The 15,819-nt window shown below is 31.0% G+C and overlaps 1 protein-coding gene across 2 annotated transcripts in view; it reads left to right on the forward strand.

Annotated features, from left to right (window-relative positions):
- Positions 1 to 15,819, forward strand: part of RhoGEF3 (Rho guanine nucleotide exchange factor 3) — a 164,561-nt gene that overhangs the window by 114,757 nt on the left and 33,985 nt on the right. For both annotated transcript variants that reach the window (XM_081995654.1, XM_081995655.1), the window contains one exon: positions 3,069 to 3,227. In XM_081995654.1, the coding sequence (XP_081851780.1) occupies positions 3,069 to 3,227 (159 nt within the window). The remainder of the gene's footprint in view (positions 1 to 3,068; positions 3,228 to 15,819) is intronic.

Below are 15,819 nucleotides of genomic sequence, written 5' to 3' on the forward strand. Positions count from 1 at the left end.
GATGGGCTATAGAATAGTGAATTATTGACACTTAAATCTGGACCAGCCTGTATACCACTACAGAAGTAATTTAATAGGTTTTTATACATATTGTAAATTTGTAAATTACTCATAAGAAGGAATTTTTGGGGTACCTCTACTTAAACCGTAAAGTATATCTCGCAAATATGACATTTGGTAAGCAATTGATAACGTCCTAATGCAGCAAAATTTGAAGAGGACTTTTTCAAAATATTTCTTAAACTTAGAAATGTGTAAAATTTTTTCAAAGCTGATTGATATTTTCATAAGAATGCACATGAAACTTGGAAATTGAACAAGAAAAAACAAAAAAGCAAATATTGTGAGAATTGAAAAACAAAACTTATTGCAGACTGAATTGAAAACCAACTCGTTGCTTTTAATAACACTTTGATTTCTTAGAAAAGTAAACAAAGAATAGTAAGTAAAAAGTAATAAATTTCTAACGTAGCCACTGAAATATAATTTAAATCAGTAGGTAACAAACGCTGATGATGCACTTAATAAGTGAAAACTTAAAGTAGTATTTGGGTAATATAAGTTAGTTGGATGAGTTAGCAATGGCCCATATATACAGTGTGTTCCATAAGTAATGACAAACAATTAATGGCGTATTATTTCTGGGATAAAAATAATATGATTTAGCACAACTTACCTACTACTGTATTCATATAAAATAGTTAATGAAGTTTAGGTCACTTTATGTATATTTAAAACCGTTTTAGTCTTCAATCAACTATATTTATTTAAACATATTCATTCACAAGGGTGAAAGTACATAATAAGTTAGATTTCTGCTCTAGGAAATTAAATCTTAACACCCCAAAGTGGTAAAGGGAAATTGGACGGGAAAGGTAAAACAAAACGATTCAAAGGGGGATATCACGGTAGTGATTTGCAGCCCAATCTAGATTTAAATTGCTTTATGAATTCAATTACGCTCCTGTCTTGGATTAATTACTGGCCTTAGCTTAAGTTTGGTTTAAAAATTGAAAATTTGTCACTGATTTCAATCAAATCTCCTACGCAACAAATTAGCGGTTCACTTTACAATTCGGAGATCAAACGTTTGTAATTAAATCTCTCTGGTCGAATTTATGCAACCGCAATAACGTTTAATTGCAGACCGCTATATGTACGATGATAAAACGGAGGGATAAGGCTTAATTTCCGCGGGACCGGAATAAATTGCTGTCGTAAATGTGGTTATAACATTGCCCGTATCGTTTAAGAAATATCACCCGAAAGAGCGAGATTGAAAAATTTTCCTCTTTAAGCTTCCACACGTAAAAACTACCATAATAATAAAAATTCTTGAATTTCTGGGTTTATCTGCAAAACGACGACAAATCATTATTTTATCCGTCATGCTTAGGCGATGTTTTTATGTCATAAAGTAAATTAATGATTTGCCTTCCTTATGACAGAAAATATGTAATAAAAAGAAATTCCATCTTATGACAATTATCTGGTCTACATAATTAGAGAAAAGTGTTAACGTACATTTAGTAAATAAGAAATTTAATATACATGTGTAACATACATAAATAGGTGGAATTTGTTCATAATTTTTTGTAGAATCCAAATATTTGTAAATTCGACAAAAATTTATTGAAAATACTGTTCCATTGAAAATAACAGAATAATGGTAGAATTATTTTTTTTTGTATTTCAAGTACGTTTTTGGCTTAATGCATTATTTTCAAAATACACATTATTAAAAAACTAAATTACAAAACAACTAATAACTAAAAAAATAAAAAAATTCTGAAATATTTTAGGTCACTTAGAAAACACCCTGTATACATAATACACTTAAAAAAAGCCTTTGAGTTTGTCAACTCAAACAAAAATATTATTATAATTTTTGAGAATTTATTAGCCAATTTCCATTATTTTACTGTATCCCAAAGCGTGTTAAAGTTATCTTAATATTCTCTGAAATTCTTACACAAAAATCATATCCAAAAATGTTTCTATTTTTTTTTCTCCGTGTCTTTTTGATATTGCTTTTAGAGTATTTTGATGTGTATGTATGTTTTCTTTCGGGTATTATAAAGGCTAGTCTCTTTAAGGTTTTCCATGTTCTAAGTCTTCAATATCCTATTCACAGATTGATTGGCCGAAATAAATCACCTCAAGATATGATTTATTTTTAAATTGTTCAAATCATCTCGCATCATTTTCTAAAATAGTTTTTGATATATTTCGATGTATGCAAATTATACATTATCCATCATCTATATTTAAAAATTTTACACTTTCAAGACATCTCTAGTCTTCTAGAGATATTAAGATATTACTTATAGTGAAACTCAAATTTGAGGTAGCAAATTACTGAAAAAGTTACCTTTTGATCTGGCAAATTTGTCACGTTCACATATATTGGCTTAATTTTCGTATAAATAGTTAAAATACGTCTAGCACAACTTTTTTTGGAAGAAGATTACTAAATGTTCTATATTTTATCTAAGAAGCTTGACAATATTGCCCCGTTTGGAATTAGCTAAATTCTAAATTATCTTAACGTGTTTTAACTCTCTGAAGTCATATTTGCACCTTCACTGGAATAACATGTTTTGTGCATATTGTAAGATGAGGGAAAATATATAATATAATTTTTGTAGCATTTCAATAATTTTGTCTCATCTAGATAAAAGTAAGTTATTTTATCAGATTTAATAATTTTTTGTCTAATACGTACAACTTATTAGGACACAATCTACAGATACACACGAGTTATGAGGATGACAACCAAACTTTATCAGATCCTATAAATTTACTTACTAAGAAAACCATATTTGACAGAACAACTCACTTTCGAATTTCAAATCATTTTATTTTTTTGGCTACCTTTCCACAAATTAGCTTTTTTTAAAATTCAAATTTGCTACTGCAAAATGAGAAGTAACTCATTAAATTTGTCTTGCACATTGCCTTTTAGAAGCAACCCTTCAGTTTTTGCTTGCCTTGCCATTATATCATTCATCCCCACGTCTAGCAAATGACAATTTGCGGTTGACACAAGATTTTTGGTTGTTTTTCAGATAGCTGGTGCTTGCGGAGGTACAGGCGAAAGCAGCGAGTCTCACGACACCGATGGACCCGCATACGACAGCCCCCCGATGCTTCGAAGACGACCTCCTGGTCGGTTGCCCTTAAGGCCCCACTCGGACATTTTGCATCATCAAGTCGATAAGTGTCAGGTAAGTTTAACAAACACTATCGGGGAGTCACAAACTAAAAAACAGCATTAGCTATGAATGGAGCAAAACTCTCAGAACTAGCACATTTATATTAACTATACGATTATTGTTACGGAAGTATCAAATACAGCAATATGCATCATATTTTGTTGGTACTGCAAAAAAACAATATTATTCTAAATACCGCTAGGGGAAATTCGATACAAAGTAGCTGATATTGAATATTTGAAGCACGTGCAATAGACGTGCATGTGCGTTACAAAGTTATTTTTTACGTGCAGCTACCGGCTTTTGTATTCTAGGTTATCGGGTTCCTATTTCGTTGAAATAAATCACTTTCCCAAGATTTGTACGTAAATTCTATAGCAAACAATGTATCAGGTCATGCAGCAGCTTTGCATTAAAAAGGAAAATTGCTTATTATGTATCAGTTTAACAAGAAATGTGGTGCGAAGTTTCTTTACAAATGATCAGAGAAAAACTCTTGTTAGAAAAATTTCTACTGACTGGTAAAAATACAGTGCGTTTTTTTTAACGCGCAACATAGGATTTCACGTGTTACATTTTTAAGCCCATGTTAGACCATGTTATTTTGGAACTACAAGTATAAAACTTGACGGGTGGCTATTTCGTACCCTGAAGCTTAAGTAAATTTACCAATTCGGCCTAAAAAGTGTTAAAAAACTAAAATCATCTTTTTTCGAAAAGGTTTTATCGTTTCATACTCCCTGTATGCATTGTTGTTCTTTGTTGTTTTTGATACTGGCACAGCAGGTAGCAGGTAAAATTTGGCGTAGAAAGTAAAACAGGGTGATCATTAACTTTATATCAAGAAAGTTAAGAACAAAAGAAGTATTTTTATAAGTGAATTGTTCAAATTGACCTCCGTTTGAAGCCAAACAGTATATTCCAAACAATCATAAAATGCCCTTTTGACGTTCAGATGTCGGGTCGTGATGCAGTCAAAATAAGTCACTTTACCTGCTACCTGCCCTGCCAGTATCAAAAACAACAAGGAACAACAATGCATACAGGGAGTATGAAAAGATAAAATCTTTTCGAAAAAAAATGATTTTTTTTCCAGTTTTAAATCACTTTTTAGACCAAATTGGTAGACTTACTTAAGCTTCAGGGTACTAAAGACATACCCGTCAAGTTTTATACTTGTAGTTCCAAAATAACATGGTCTAACATGGGCTTAAAAATTTAACACGTAAAATCCTATGTTGCGCGTTAAAAAAAACGCACTGTATACTGTGTATTGGTGCATTTATGAGTGCTTAGTTAGTATGTAATTTATAAGCTTAAAACAAAATTACACAAAATTAAACATTAACACACGAATAATGCTCAGATTAATGTCAATTTTTGTACACTTTAAGAGCTTTAAAACATCACGTGAAAGTATTTTATCCAATCAAACAATCTATAACTTATAGTTTTTGCTATGTCTCTTTTACGAAAGCTGACAATAAGTAAAATAACTGAATGTACCATTAATAGTTCGAATTAATTCCACATCCGGGATATTAAAAGACAGTTAAAATGAGTGATATGCTCTTGGAAAATTGTTATAGAAAATTGTCTAAAATCTAGATATTTTAGGTTTTCAATTTTGACACAATTTACGCAATAACAAAAATGTAATCCGGTAAACTTATTTGGAACTGGATATTTGTTATGCTATACAGGGTGGTCCAGTTTTAAGTGTCAATAATTCACCATTTTATAGCTAATCAAAAAATAAGTTGACTTGCATTATGTGATTTTTCTGAAAAACGTTTCCTAAGGAAGATACAGTCCTCCAAATTTCAATTTGAAAGTCCAAATTTGTACTGAATAGTCTAAAAACTTTTTTACTACTAGGAATGGTCTTATAATTCGCTTTCTCAGACTGCCATCCTGGTTGAGTGCCTGAAACTGGCATTCAAGAACTAAAAAAAGTCCGGAAATCAAGACAAAGATTGTATTGTGCATGAAACTCATTTTTTACTACTAAAAATAATATAAAGTTGACTTTTAATGCTAGAACTGACCTTACTAGGACTCCAAAAGGTTCAAAAGTATATTTTCAAGACTTTAATTGGTGTACAACTCAATTTTCTGGACTGGACAACAAGTCTAGAAGTAAATTAAATTTTCGGACATTTTATTTCTAAAAATTAGTTCTCAAGACTATTATTATAGCATTTGGTACCAAATTTTTTTACTTTTATTACTAAAGAAACTTGACTTTTGGAAATAGTCTTAAACTCGATTTTTCAGTCTTAAAAAGCACTAAAAACAGTCTGAATTTCTTAGAGGTGCTACAATTTATTGCACCTATGAGTGTAGAAGTCAATTTAATAGTGAAGAAGCTTGAAATAACATTTTCAAGATCAGTGGACAAACTGGCTTTTAGGCCTGATAAGTCAAAAACTTTGTAAAGATAGTCTTGAAACTCGATTTGAGGCACTGAAAACAGCCTTAAAACACTAATAACAGTAAGGTTATTAAGAAATACCCGAATTTTTAGCACTGAGGTGTCTAGAAGTCGATTTAATAGTGACAAAGCTTGGAATGCTATTTTAAGTCTATGAAGAATGTAAAAATTGTTTTTTAAGTTTGCTATGTCAATAACTTTGTGAAGATAGTCTTGAAACTCGATTTTCCAAGCTAAAAGCAGTTTTGAAGCACTAAAAATAGTCCAGAATTCGAAGAAAATTAAAAGCAAAGTAAAAAAAACGAAAAGTTCGTTTTTAAGACAATTTTCATGAATCTAATGTTAATGTCCTGCATCTAAGACTATTTTCAAGACTAAAATATTGAAATTTGTCTTCAAATTATGAAAACTTACTCCAAATGCAAATTTTAAGCTTCTGATGTCACTTTTCATTAGTTCAGTCACATTTTGGGGTTCAAGTCAATTTTTAAGGTTTAAATGTATGAATTTGTTGTAACAAATTCTTGAAAAAGTAGTTTTTATGTCTACAAGTCAATTTTCAGTATTAAAGTCTCTCGATTTGCATGAAAACTGGTTACAAACACAATTTTTAAGCTTCTGAAATTTTTATCTTTTCTAATTAAATTTTCAAAACTAAAGTCTTTTAGTTTGTCTGGAAACTATGAAAACTGGCTACAATAATATTTTTTAAACTTCTTAAGTGAATTTTCCGTTTCCAAGACAATTTTTAAGTTGGGTTGGGTTAGTTTTGGGTCTTTGACCGTAATAACGTGTAATAAAGTGCTTGTTCCAAATTTGATCAATATTACTCCAATGGTCTGACAGTTATGACAAAAAACCGATTTTTTAAACAGAAATTTGAAGGACTGTATTTTCCTTAGGAAGCACTTTTCAGGAAAATGACATAATGAATGTCAACTTATTTTTTAATTGGCTATGGATTGGTGAATTGTTGACATTTAAAACTGGACCACCCTGTATTGCCGCTTATGTCTTCTTGTGTTACACTGTATCTTTGCTTTTTAGCTCTAAAGAAAACTTTAATAAATCGGAACATAATTCAAAAGTGACTTCAATCAAAATTTCTTAGCCAATTTTCTGTCTGAAGATTACATTTTCATTCTTCCAGGATTTGGGTTAATTTCTTTTATCATTGCAGCCTTTAGCTGCTATTTCCTATTGTAACCCAATTTCTTTACTATTATGATATTAATAATTAAATACTCTTGCTACTATTTATTAATATTACTAAACTTGATTTGAAATGAAATAATCCTCCTAGTTTCAAAATAAACATATTTCATAGACAGCTGCTATTCATACCCAATAAATACGGTTTGATCTGGTTCGACAAAACCCCACGTTTCCCAATATTAAGCCAATAAATTTCCCGAACAAAATTCCAATATAGATATATTATTATAATAATGACGCGGATTCCAAAAGCTCCTGGAAATCCTGGAATAACCTGGATGCCCCAGCGTCCGCACATTCCGAACGGGTCTAAAAGCGGATCTCGAAATATCCGGAAATCTTGTCTTGTTTCGCAATAGGGTTGCCCCCCCTGTATACTAAAAGTAAACGAACAGATGGCCGACCTAAAAATACGGCCTAAGCCCGCTTCTGTACGTCGGTTGGAGTAATTTGACTTTGTGCAAACACCGATCCGAAAATTGAAGCCCGACTTCTCTGAAGATAAGAGATAATGTTTCCTACACAGTGTTTTCGACGCCGGAAGGGAAGCCTGGAATGGATAAGGTTTTGAATAACTGAACATGGGCGTTCTGTTTGTTTTGGCCATTTTTACATTGTAGTGAGAAATTTTAGTTTTATCAGTGTTGCTGTTTCAAAAATTATTTCGGACTTATTTTATTCAAACTACCAATGAACAATTTTATATGTAAGATATAACGAAAAAGTACCTACTTGGTATGTAAGCTAAGTTCTCTTAAAGATTTTACGTTTTTTTTTTCATAATTAACTTTTAAAATCTTAAAATTATTAATTAATGTCATTAACAGCAAACCAGACAATCTGGAAATATCAAATGTTTTATAATTTTTCCAGCTTCTACCAGAGATATTCGTTAATTGTTAAACAATTTAGAGAATGGATAAGTAAGCAATTGCCACTGGCTGAAAAGGATATGAAACCACAGTCTAATTTTGACTGTGTGTGAGATACGAAATAGACCAATCACAGGCAGTTTTAAGCATGAAATAGGCCAATTAGAGCTAATCTTGACTGTAAAAAAATTGTCATTCTCCATGACAGTTGGTATTAAAACAATGCATTTTGGCTTATGTTTTGGCGCAAAGTAAAAATCTGATAAGTTTCAATTACTATTCAATTAATACACAGGGTGTTTCACGATAAGTGCCAAGTTTGCTGTTCAGAGTAGTTTGATGTTCAGTAAGCAGTTTAAATGAATGGTAAAATTTAAATTATGAAAGAACTTGGCAAAGAATTTTTTGGACTAGTCCAGAGCAAGTTTTAAATAGATTTTTATAGAACTTGATCATAAATAGCAGTGAAACCATACACTTTTTCCTAAGACAATTAAGTCAAATTGGTATCTTTCTATCTAAGAAATGTCACAGTAACCTGTCTATGTGTGCTTAATGGACACCCTGTATAAACTACGGTTCAAAGTTGTTTCAGTGGGTAAAAGTTTGGATAAAAAAATCGCATTTTTTGTATAGCTTCACAATTTCTGAAGATATGTGAAGATAACTTAGTAGGCTCTAATCTCTAATCTACAAAGGCGTAGAAGGGCCACAGACGTTATTTTTCTTAAATTTTTACTTCAAACTCAGAAATTAACTAAATTCCGACTTCGAACTCGGAATTTAGTTGCAATGTTGTCAAACTGTCAAATTCTACTATTTTATATCTACTAATTAAGATCAAAGAGTGTTTGCAATGTTGCCAAACTGACTAATTTTACTAATTTGGTTTGAAGAGTATGTGCAATGTTATCAAACTGACTAGTTCTACAATTTTGGTTTGAAGAGTGTTTCCAATCTGTCCAAACTGACAAGTTCAACTAATTTCTTTGAAGTGTGTTTGCTTACAATGTTGCCAAATTAACAAACTCTCCTAATTTAGATCGAAGATTGTTTGAAATGTTGCCTAACTGAAAAAAATTGGTAATTTGGTTCAAAAGTATCCTTGCAATGTTATCAAACTAACAAATTCTACAATTTTGGTTCGAAGAGTGTTTGTAATGTAACCAAACTGACAGGTCCGACTAATTTCTTTAAAGTGTGTTAGCAATGTTGCCAAAGTTAACAAATTTTACTAATTTGCTTCGAAGAATGTTTGCAATGTTGCCAAAATCAATCTGGTCTACATAATTAGAGAAAAGTGTTAACGTACATTTAGTAAATAAGAAATACTAAACTACTTAAATAGGTAGAATTTGTTCATAATTTTTTGTAGACTCCAAATATTTGTAAATTCGACAAAAATTTATTGAAAATACTGTTCCATTAAAAATAACAGAGTAATGGTCGACTTAATTTTTTTTTTGTAGTTTAAGTACGTTTTTTGCTTAATGCGTCATTTTCAAAATACACTTTATTAAAAAAATCATATTATTTAATTTTTGTACTATCCAAAACAACTAACAACTAAAAAATACAAAATTTCTGAAATATTTTAGGTCACTTAGAAAACACCCTGTATACATAATACACTTAAAAAAGCCTAGTTTGTCAATTCAAACAAAAATATTATCATCATCATCTCTAGAAGATATTACTTATAGTGAAACTCAAATTTGAGGTAGCAAATTACTGAAAAAGTTACCTTTTGATCTGGCAAATTTGTCACGTTCACATATTTTGGCTTAATTTTCGTATCAATAGTTAAAATATAAAAATATAAATTTTACTAATTTGCTTCGAAGAATGTTTGCAATGTTGCTAAACTGAAAAATTTTGGATCATAGTTTTTAAGCAAGCTTTGAGACTGCCATAACCATATTATCTTTTTCATAAATCCACGTATGTTTGTATTTTGTAACAGTTGACTAAACATATGTTTTGAACTAATCTAACCAATTACTACACGGTTTATTATATAACTGACTATACCCCTAATAACCACTTAATCTAAATTTGACTTCCTTGAGATTAAGCCCAGACAGGCACTGGTCATAAATATTAATGCCCAATTTTACTGGGATAATTGGGCCATTATTAATCTCTAATTGCCTTTGGTAACTATTGCCTTAGCAAAATCTAGTAATTTAAGTGGTATTCAAGAAAACCAACCTGACCTCTAAAGTAGCTGGTAAACAAAATCGAACCGTAATGAATGAGTGAGTAAGGAGAAAGGGAATTTGCAATCAAGTGCAGTGGCGTTCAAACACGTGAACTTTAACCATCAAAATAAAATGTGGTGAAGTTTCAATTTGGGGGAAGTTAAAGCGATGAAAGCGTCAAAAGGCATTGTTAATGCAAATGAAGTTCGCACGTCTCCTCTATAGCAAGGAATCTAATCAGAGACGACGACTAACTGAGTTGCTCACGTAGTCGATAATGCGATTACCGTTATTGGTATGTCATTCCGAAAGACGCTCATCTGTTTTCAATTTTCCCTATTATTACGATTCTCCGGAATTTTATTACATCAGAGCGATTGGTGATTTAAATTGCGGTTGATAAATTAAAAAAAAAAAGGAAAACGGCTTATTTAGGATGTATCTACTTACGATACTTAAGTTTCCTGTTGAGTAAATGGAGGTTTTTTAGGAAAATAATTTACACAAGAGACTAGGAAAGGTCCCGAATGGATAAAGAAATCCAAACGGATTTCCCAAAGGACCGCCAAAACCCGAAAAAAAACTTGAGTATACAGAAACAATTGTCAGCTAGGATACATTCAATCAAGAGATTATAGTATATTATTGAACGAGCATGTAATGATAACTATTACTCACGAAGATGGCGTTTTATATTATCTACTGAGTAATAGCTATTTTATTCAATGTATGGCGAAAACTTTGCAAATGTCACATTTTTCATAAATTCAAAATCATTGTTCAGAAAATATGTTAATTTCTCATGGATGTAAGATTTTTCTAAAATAATTACTACTAACTGAGTTTCTGTTTGTTTTTAGAAGATTTTGTTTGTTAAATATTTTTGCAAATTCACTATTGCAATTTTTAGATTTTGATTCAGCCTGTATTAATTCCAAACTACGGTGAAACTAACAAACTATTGGTAGAAAAATTGTATGATTGTATGCCTAAAACAGAATACGATTGTTTAACTAATTTTCGCAGATAATGTTGCATTTTTCATAAATTCAAAAGTATACCAGTGACTAAATAAAATTGGCATGACGTCACTTGCCTTTTTGACAGTTTGAATGCACAAATGTTTGGTGGGAAACATAAAAATTATCGGTAATTTTAAAGCTCTCGTGGTATTACCCCCAATAATACTCAAAATTTTTCAATTTTTAATGCGATTGTTTCAGTAAACTACAAATTGCGCAACTTTGCCCCAATTTCATTTTTTTTAGTGACAAGCGTAAATTTAACGTGACCAGTCATTTACCGGTAAGGTTAAGTAAAATTGGAATAGTAAAATAATTCAATGTGACAGGAGAATTTACGAATTTTACCAGTAAATTTACGGGTAAAATTAAAATTTTCTTGAAAGCTATCAACTTCCTGTAATTAACTTCACTAAAGTAATTTTCGGTAAATATTGTCAAAATAAAATATAAATGAAAATATTAAAAAATGAAAATCAATTAAGAGACAATATACAGGGTGGTCCAGTTTTAAATGTCAATAATTCACCAATCCTTAGCCAATTAAAAAATAAGTTGACATTTATTATGCCATTTTCCTGAAAAGTGCTTCTTAAGGAAAATACAGTCCTTCAAATTTCTGTTTAAAAAATCGTTTTTTTTTGTCATAACTGTCAGACCGTTGGAGCAATATTGATCAAATTTGGAACAAGCACTTTATTAACACGTTATTACGGTCAAAGACCCAAAACTAACCCAACCCAACTTAAAAATTGTCTTGGAAACGGAACATTCACTTAAGAAGTTTAAAAAATATTATTGTAGCCAGTTTTCATAGTTTCCAGACCAACTGAAAGACTTTAGTTTTGAAAATTGACGTAATAAAAATTGTGTTTGTAACCAGTTTTCATGCAAATCGAGAGACTTTAATACTAAAAATTGACTTGTAGACATAAAAACTACTTTTTCAAGAATTTGTTACCACAAATTCATACATTTAAACCTTAAAAATTGACTTGAACCCCAAAATGTAACTGAACTAATGAAAAGTGACATCAGAAGCTTAAAATTTGCATTTGTAAGTAAGTAAGTAAGTTTTCATAATTTGAAGACAAATTTCAATATTTTAGTCTTGAAAATAGTCTTAGATGCAGGACATTAACATTAGATTCATGAAAATTGTCTTGAAAACGAACTTTTCGTGCTTTTTACTTTGCTTTTCGTTTTCTTCGAATTCTGGACTATTTTTAGTGCTTCAAAACTGCTTTCAGCTTGGAAAATCGAGTTTCAAGACTATCTTCACCAAGTTATTGACATAGCAAACTTAAAAAACAATTTTTACATTCTTCATAGACTTAAAATGGCATTCCAAGCTTTGTCACTATTATATCGACTTCTAGACACCTCAGTGCTAAAAATTCGGGTATTTCTTAATAAACTAGACTGTTTTTAGTTTTTTAAGGCTGTTTTCAGTGCCTCAAATCGAGTTTCAAGACTATCTTTACAAAGTTTTTGACTTATCAGGCCTAAAAGCCAGTTTGTCCACTGACCATAATCTTGAAAATGTTATTTCAATATTCTTCACTATTAAATTGACTTCTACACTCATAGGTGCAATAAATTGTAGCACCTCTAAGAAATTCAGATTGTTTATAGTGCTTTTTAAGACTGAAAAATCGAGTTTAAGACTATTTCCAAAAGTAAAGTTTCTTCAGTAATAAAAGTAAAAAATGTTGGTACCAAATGCTACAATAATAGTCTTGAGAACTAATTTTTAGAAATAAAATAGTCCGAAAATTTAATTTACTTCTTGACTTGTTGAAAGTTGAAGGAAATTGAGTTGTACACCAATTAAAGTCTTGAAAATATACTTTTGGAATCTCTTTAGTCCTAGTAAGGTCCGTTCTAGCATTAAAAGTCAACTTTTATATTATTTTTAGTAGTAAAAAATGAGTTTCATGCACAATACAATCTTTGTCTTGATTTCCGGACTTTTTTCAGTTCTTGAATGCGAGTTTCAGACACTAAACCAGGATGGCAGTCTGAAAAAGCGAATCATAAGACCATTCCTAGTAGTAAAAAAGTTTTAAGACTATTCAGTACAAATTTGGACTTTCACAAGTCTTGAATGTTCAGTTTTAAACTATAAAACGATTTTTTAAATTGAAATTTGGAGGACTGTATCTTCCTTAGGAAACGTTTTTCAGAAAAATTACACAATGCAAGTCAACTTATTTTTTGATTGGCTATCAAATGGTGAATTATTGACACTTAAAACTGGACCACCCTGTATAGCAGTTAAATTAGTTAAATAAAATAAAAGATAGGATCATAATGGGGAAGGAGGAATATACAGTGTGGAACTATTACGTAAAAAGTTTTTCGAAGGGAAAGAAATATGCCAATTTTGTAAAATAAAGTTCCAGAATAATACAACAAGAATGGTTTCATTAATTTATTAATATTATTTATGTATTTGTTAATTATTATTATATTATTTAAACACTCTGTAATTTATCAAAAAAATTGCCATTTATAAAAAATTGTAGCCTGCGATGTAGAATTTCCGGAAAATTAAATTTCCGATAATTTTTCGGAAAAATTGCAAAATCTGAAAATTCAAAAATAATTCGTTTTTTAATTAGTTGTACCAACCATCCAATATCAATCCAAATTAAAGTTTAATGTACTTTTAAGCATTAAATTTAGATCTTAAAGTTTTCTCATTAGAACGCATGATAAGTTTGACAATAACAATGACAAATTTGACAATGGTAATGACAAGTTTGACAGTTAATCTCCCTATCAAGGAAAGTTTTCATTTAATCATGGAGTAATTTTTCCAAAAATGGACACATCCCTGTTTTCAGCCTTTTGTCACTTTTCTTTATTGTTTCATCTTCAAATGATGACAAATAATATGTTTTTGAGAGAAAAATGACGCAAATCTAAAGAGATTATTATTTAAACAATTTGTAATTTACCCATCACTACTTTTTTTACATCTCTTCAAAAAATCTACATGGTGGGGCTCAGAAAGCGGACGCCCTGTATATGCGGGATACTCTGTATAGAATGTTTCTTTAAAAAATAACGATGAAACCCCCACTGTAATGACTAGAACAAAAACGTAATAATCTCATCTTTTCGGTCAGAATTCACTTAGGAAAACGTCGTTGTTCATGCTCTACGACCCAAAACAAAGGCAAATCTTGCATATTCGAACAGGATGCTGACCGCTGGAGTGTAAACTACCAAGTTTGGTCGAGTTGCAATAATCAAACATTAGCTGATACGCCTATGTCCCTTCCCAGATAATACTTTGTACATATTAGACGGAGGAGAGCAAATAACCAGTAAAAATCCATAATGTCGGCGCCGTCTTAATTTAGTGTGTGCATAACGTAAAAGCGAACTAGACAGGTGTAATGTGGGTCTTTACGTTCGAACAGTTCGAGTACAGGGTAGGGTCGACGGTCTGAACAACCGAAACAGCTGCCCGTATAAAATATACTATTCAGTATTGTGGTGCGTGCTAGTGACTTGAAATTGTGAGTGATTCCTAAAACCAGTTCACAAAGTTTGACCGGAAATTAAATTAATCGTGCTACTTCAATTGTTCACTTAGACCGATTGCATGTCATGGAAAGAACCAAACCTTAACTAACTAGGTATGTGCAGTTACAAAAGCCGGTTAGTCATACCGTAATCAGTCTCGTTTTGTGTTTATACTCGTTGTTAAGCAGTTTTCTGGAAGTTGATGGAGAATATTGCGGTTTTGCGTTATTATAACTTTTCCGAATTTCCATCGCATACTCGGGATAATAACTGCTGATAACGTGGAATATGAAGCATCGTAGTCCTGTAGCAGATTGGAAATTTTACTGAAAATTTTACGAGGACCATAAACGTTTATAAACAGAATCGCTGGCATAAATTACCAGAGGGGAAAATTCTCTTATACAGGTATGAAGCTTCCATACGAGAATATTACATTCTTTACATTACACACACTGAAGTATAGTAGATAATTGAAATTACAAGGCTAAATAGGTTAATTAGTCGAGTTAGCAAGACACATTTCATTAATTTATTAATGAAGTACCAAAATAAAAATACATTTTAAACATTCACATCATGAAGTACAGCGATAACATGTATAATAATATTGCGATTATCACATAGTCGTAGACAATGATAAGCGCTAATGTGGTTTGTTTTATCCAAATCAAATTGAATAATAATCTTTGTTTAGAAAAAATGTTATTGAAAATAGTGATTTTGGTAACCAGTGCGAAATTTAAGACTTTTCCGCACGCTGACTGAAGTTGCCAGCATGGCGAGTTATGGCGGAGAATATTATGATTTGCGCACGCTTGTAAATCAAGGAGTTTGTAATTTCATAGTACCTCTTTATTTAACAATAAAATACAGTACTTACTGTTTACCCAAAATTATTTAAAAAGATTTACATATTTGACTGTCAGATGTATTATACGAAGGCGTAGAAGGGCCACAAACATTTTTTTTTTTTTAATTCCGATTTCGAACTCGGAATTTAGTTAAATTCTGACTTTGTACTCAGAATTTAATTAAATTCCGACTTCAAACTCAGAATTCACTTAAATTCCGACTTCAAACTCGGAATTTGGTTAAATTCCGACTTCAAACTCGGAATTTAGTTAAATTCCAACTTCAAACTCGGAATTTAGTTAAATTTCGATTAAATCCCGACTTCGAACTCGGAATTTAGATAAATTCTGACTTTGAACTCAGAATTTACATTGTCACATTGCAAAAGCTCTTCAAACCAAATTAGACAAAATTTGTCAGTTTGGCAACATTGCAAACATTCTTCGAAGCAAATTAGTAATATTTGTT

The sequence above is a fragment of the Ips typographus genome, linkage group LG1 (assembly GCF_016097725.1).
Source record: "Ips typographus isolate SLU linkage group LG1, UJ_Ityp_2.0, whole genome shotgun sequence".
Classification (NCBI taxonomy): Eukaryota; Metazoa; Arthropoda; class Insecta; order Coleoptera; family Curculionidae; genus Ips; species Ips typographus.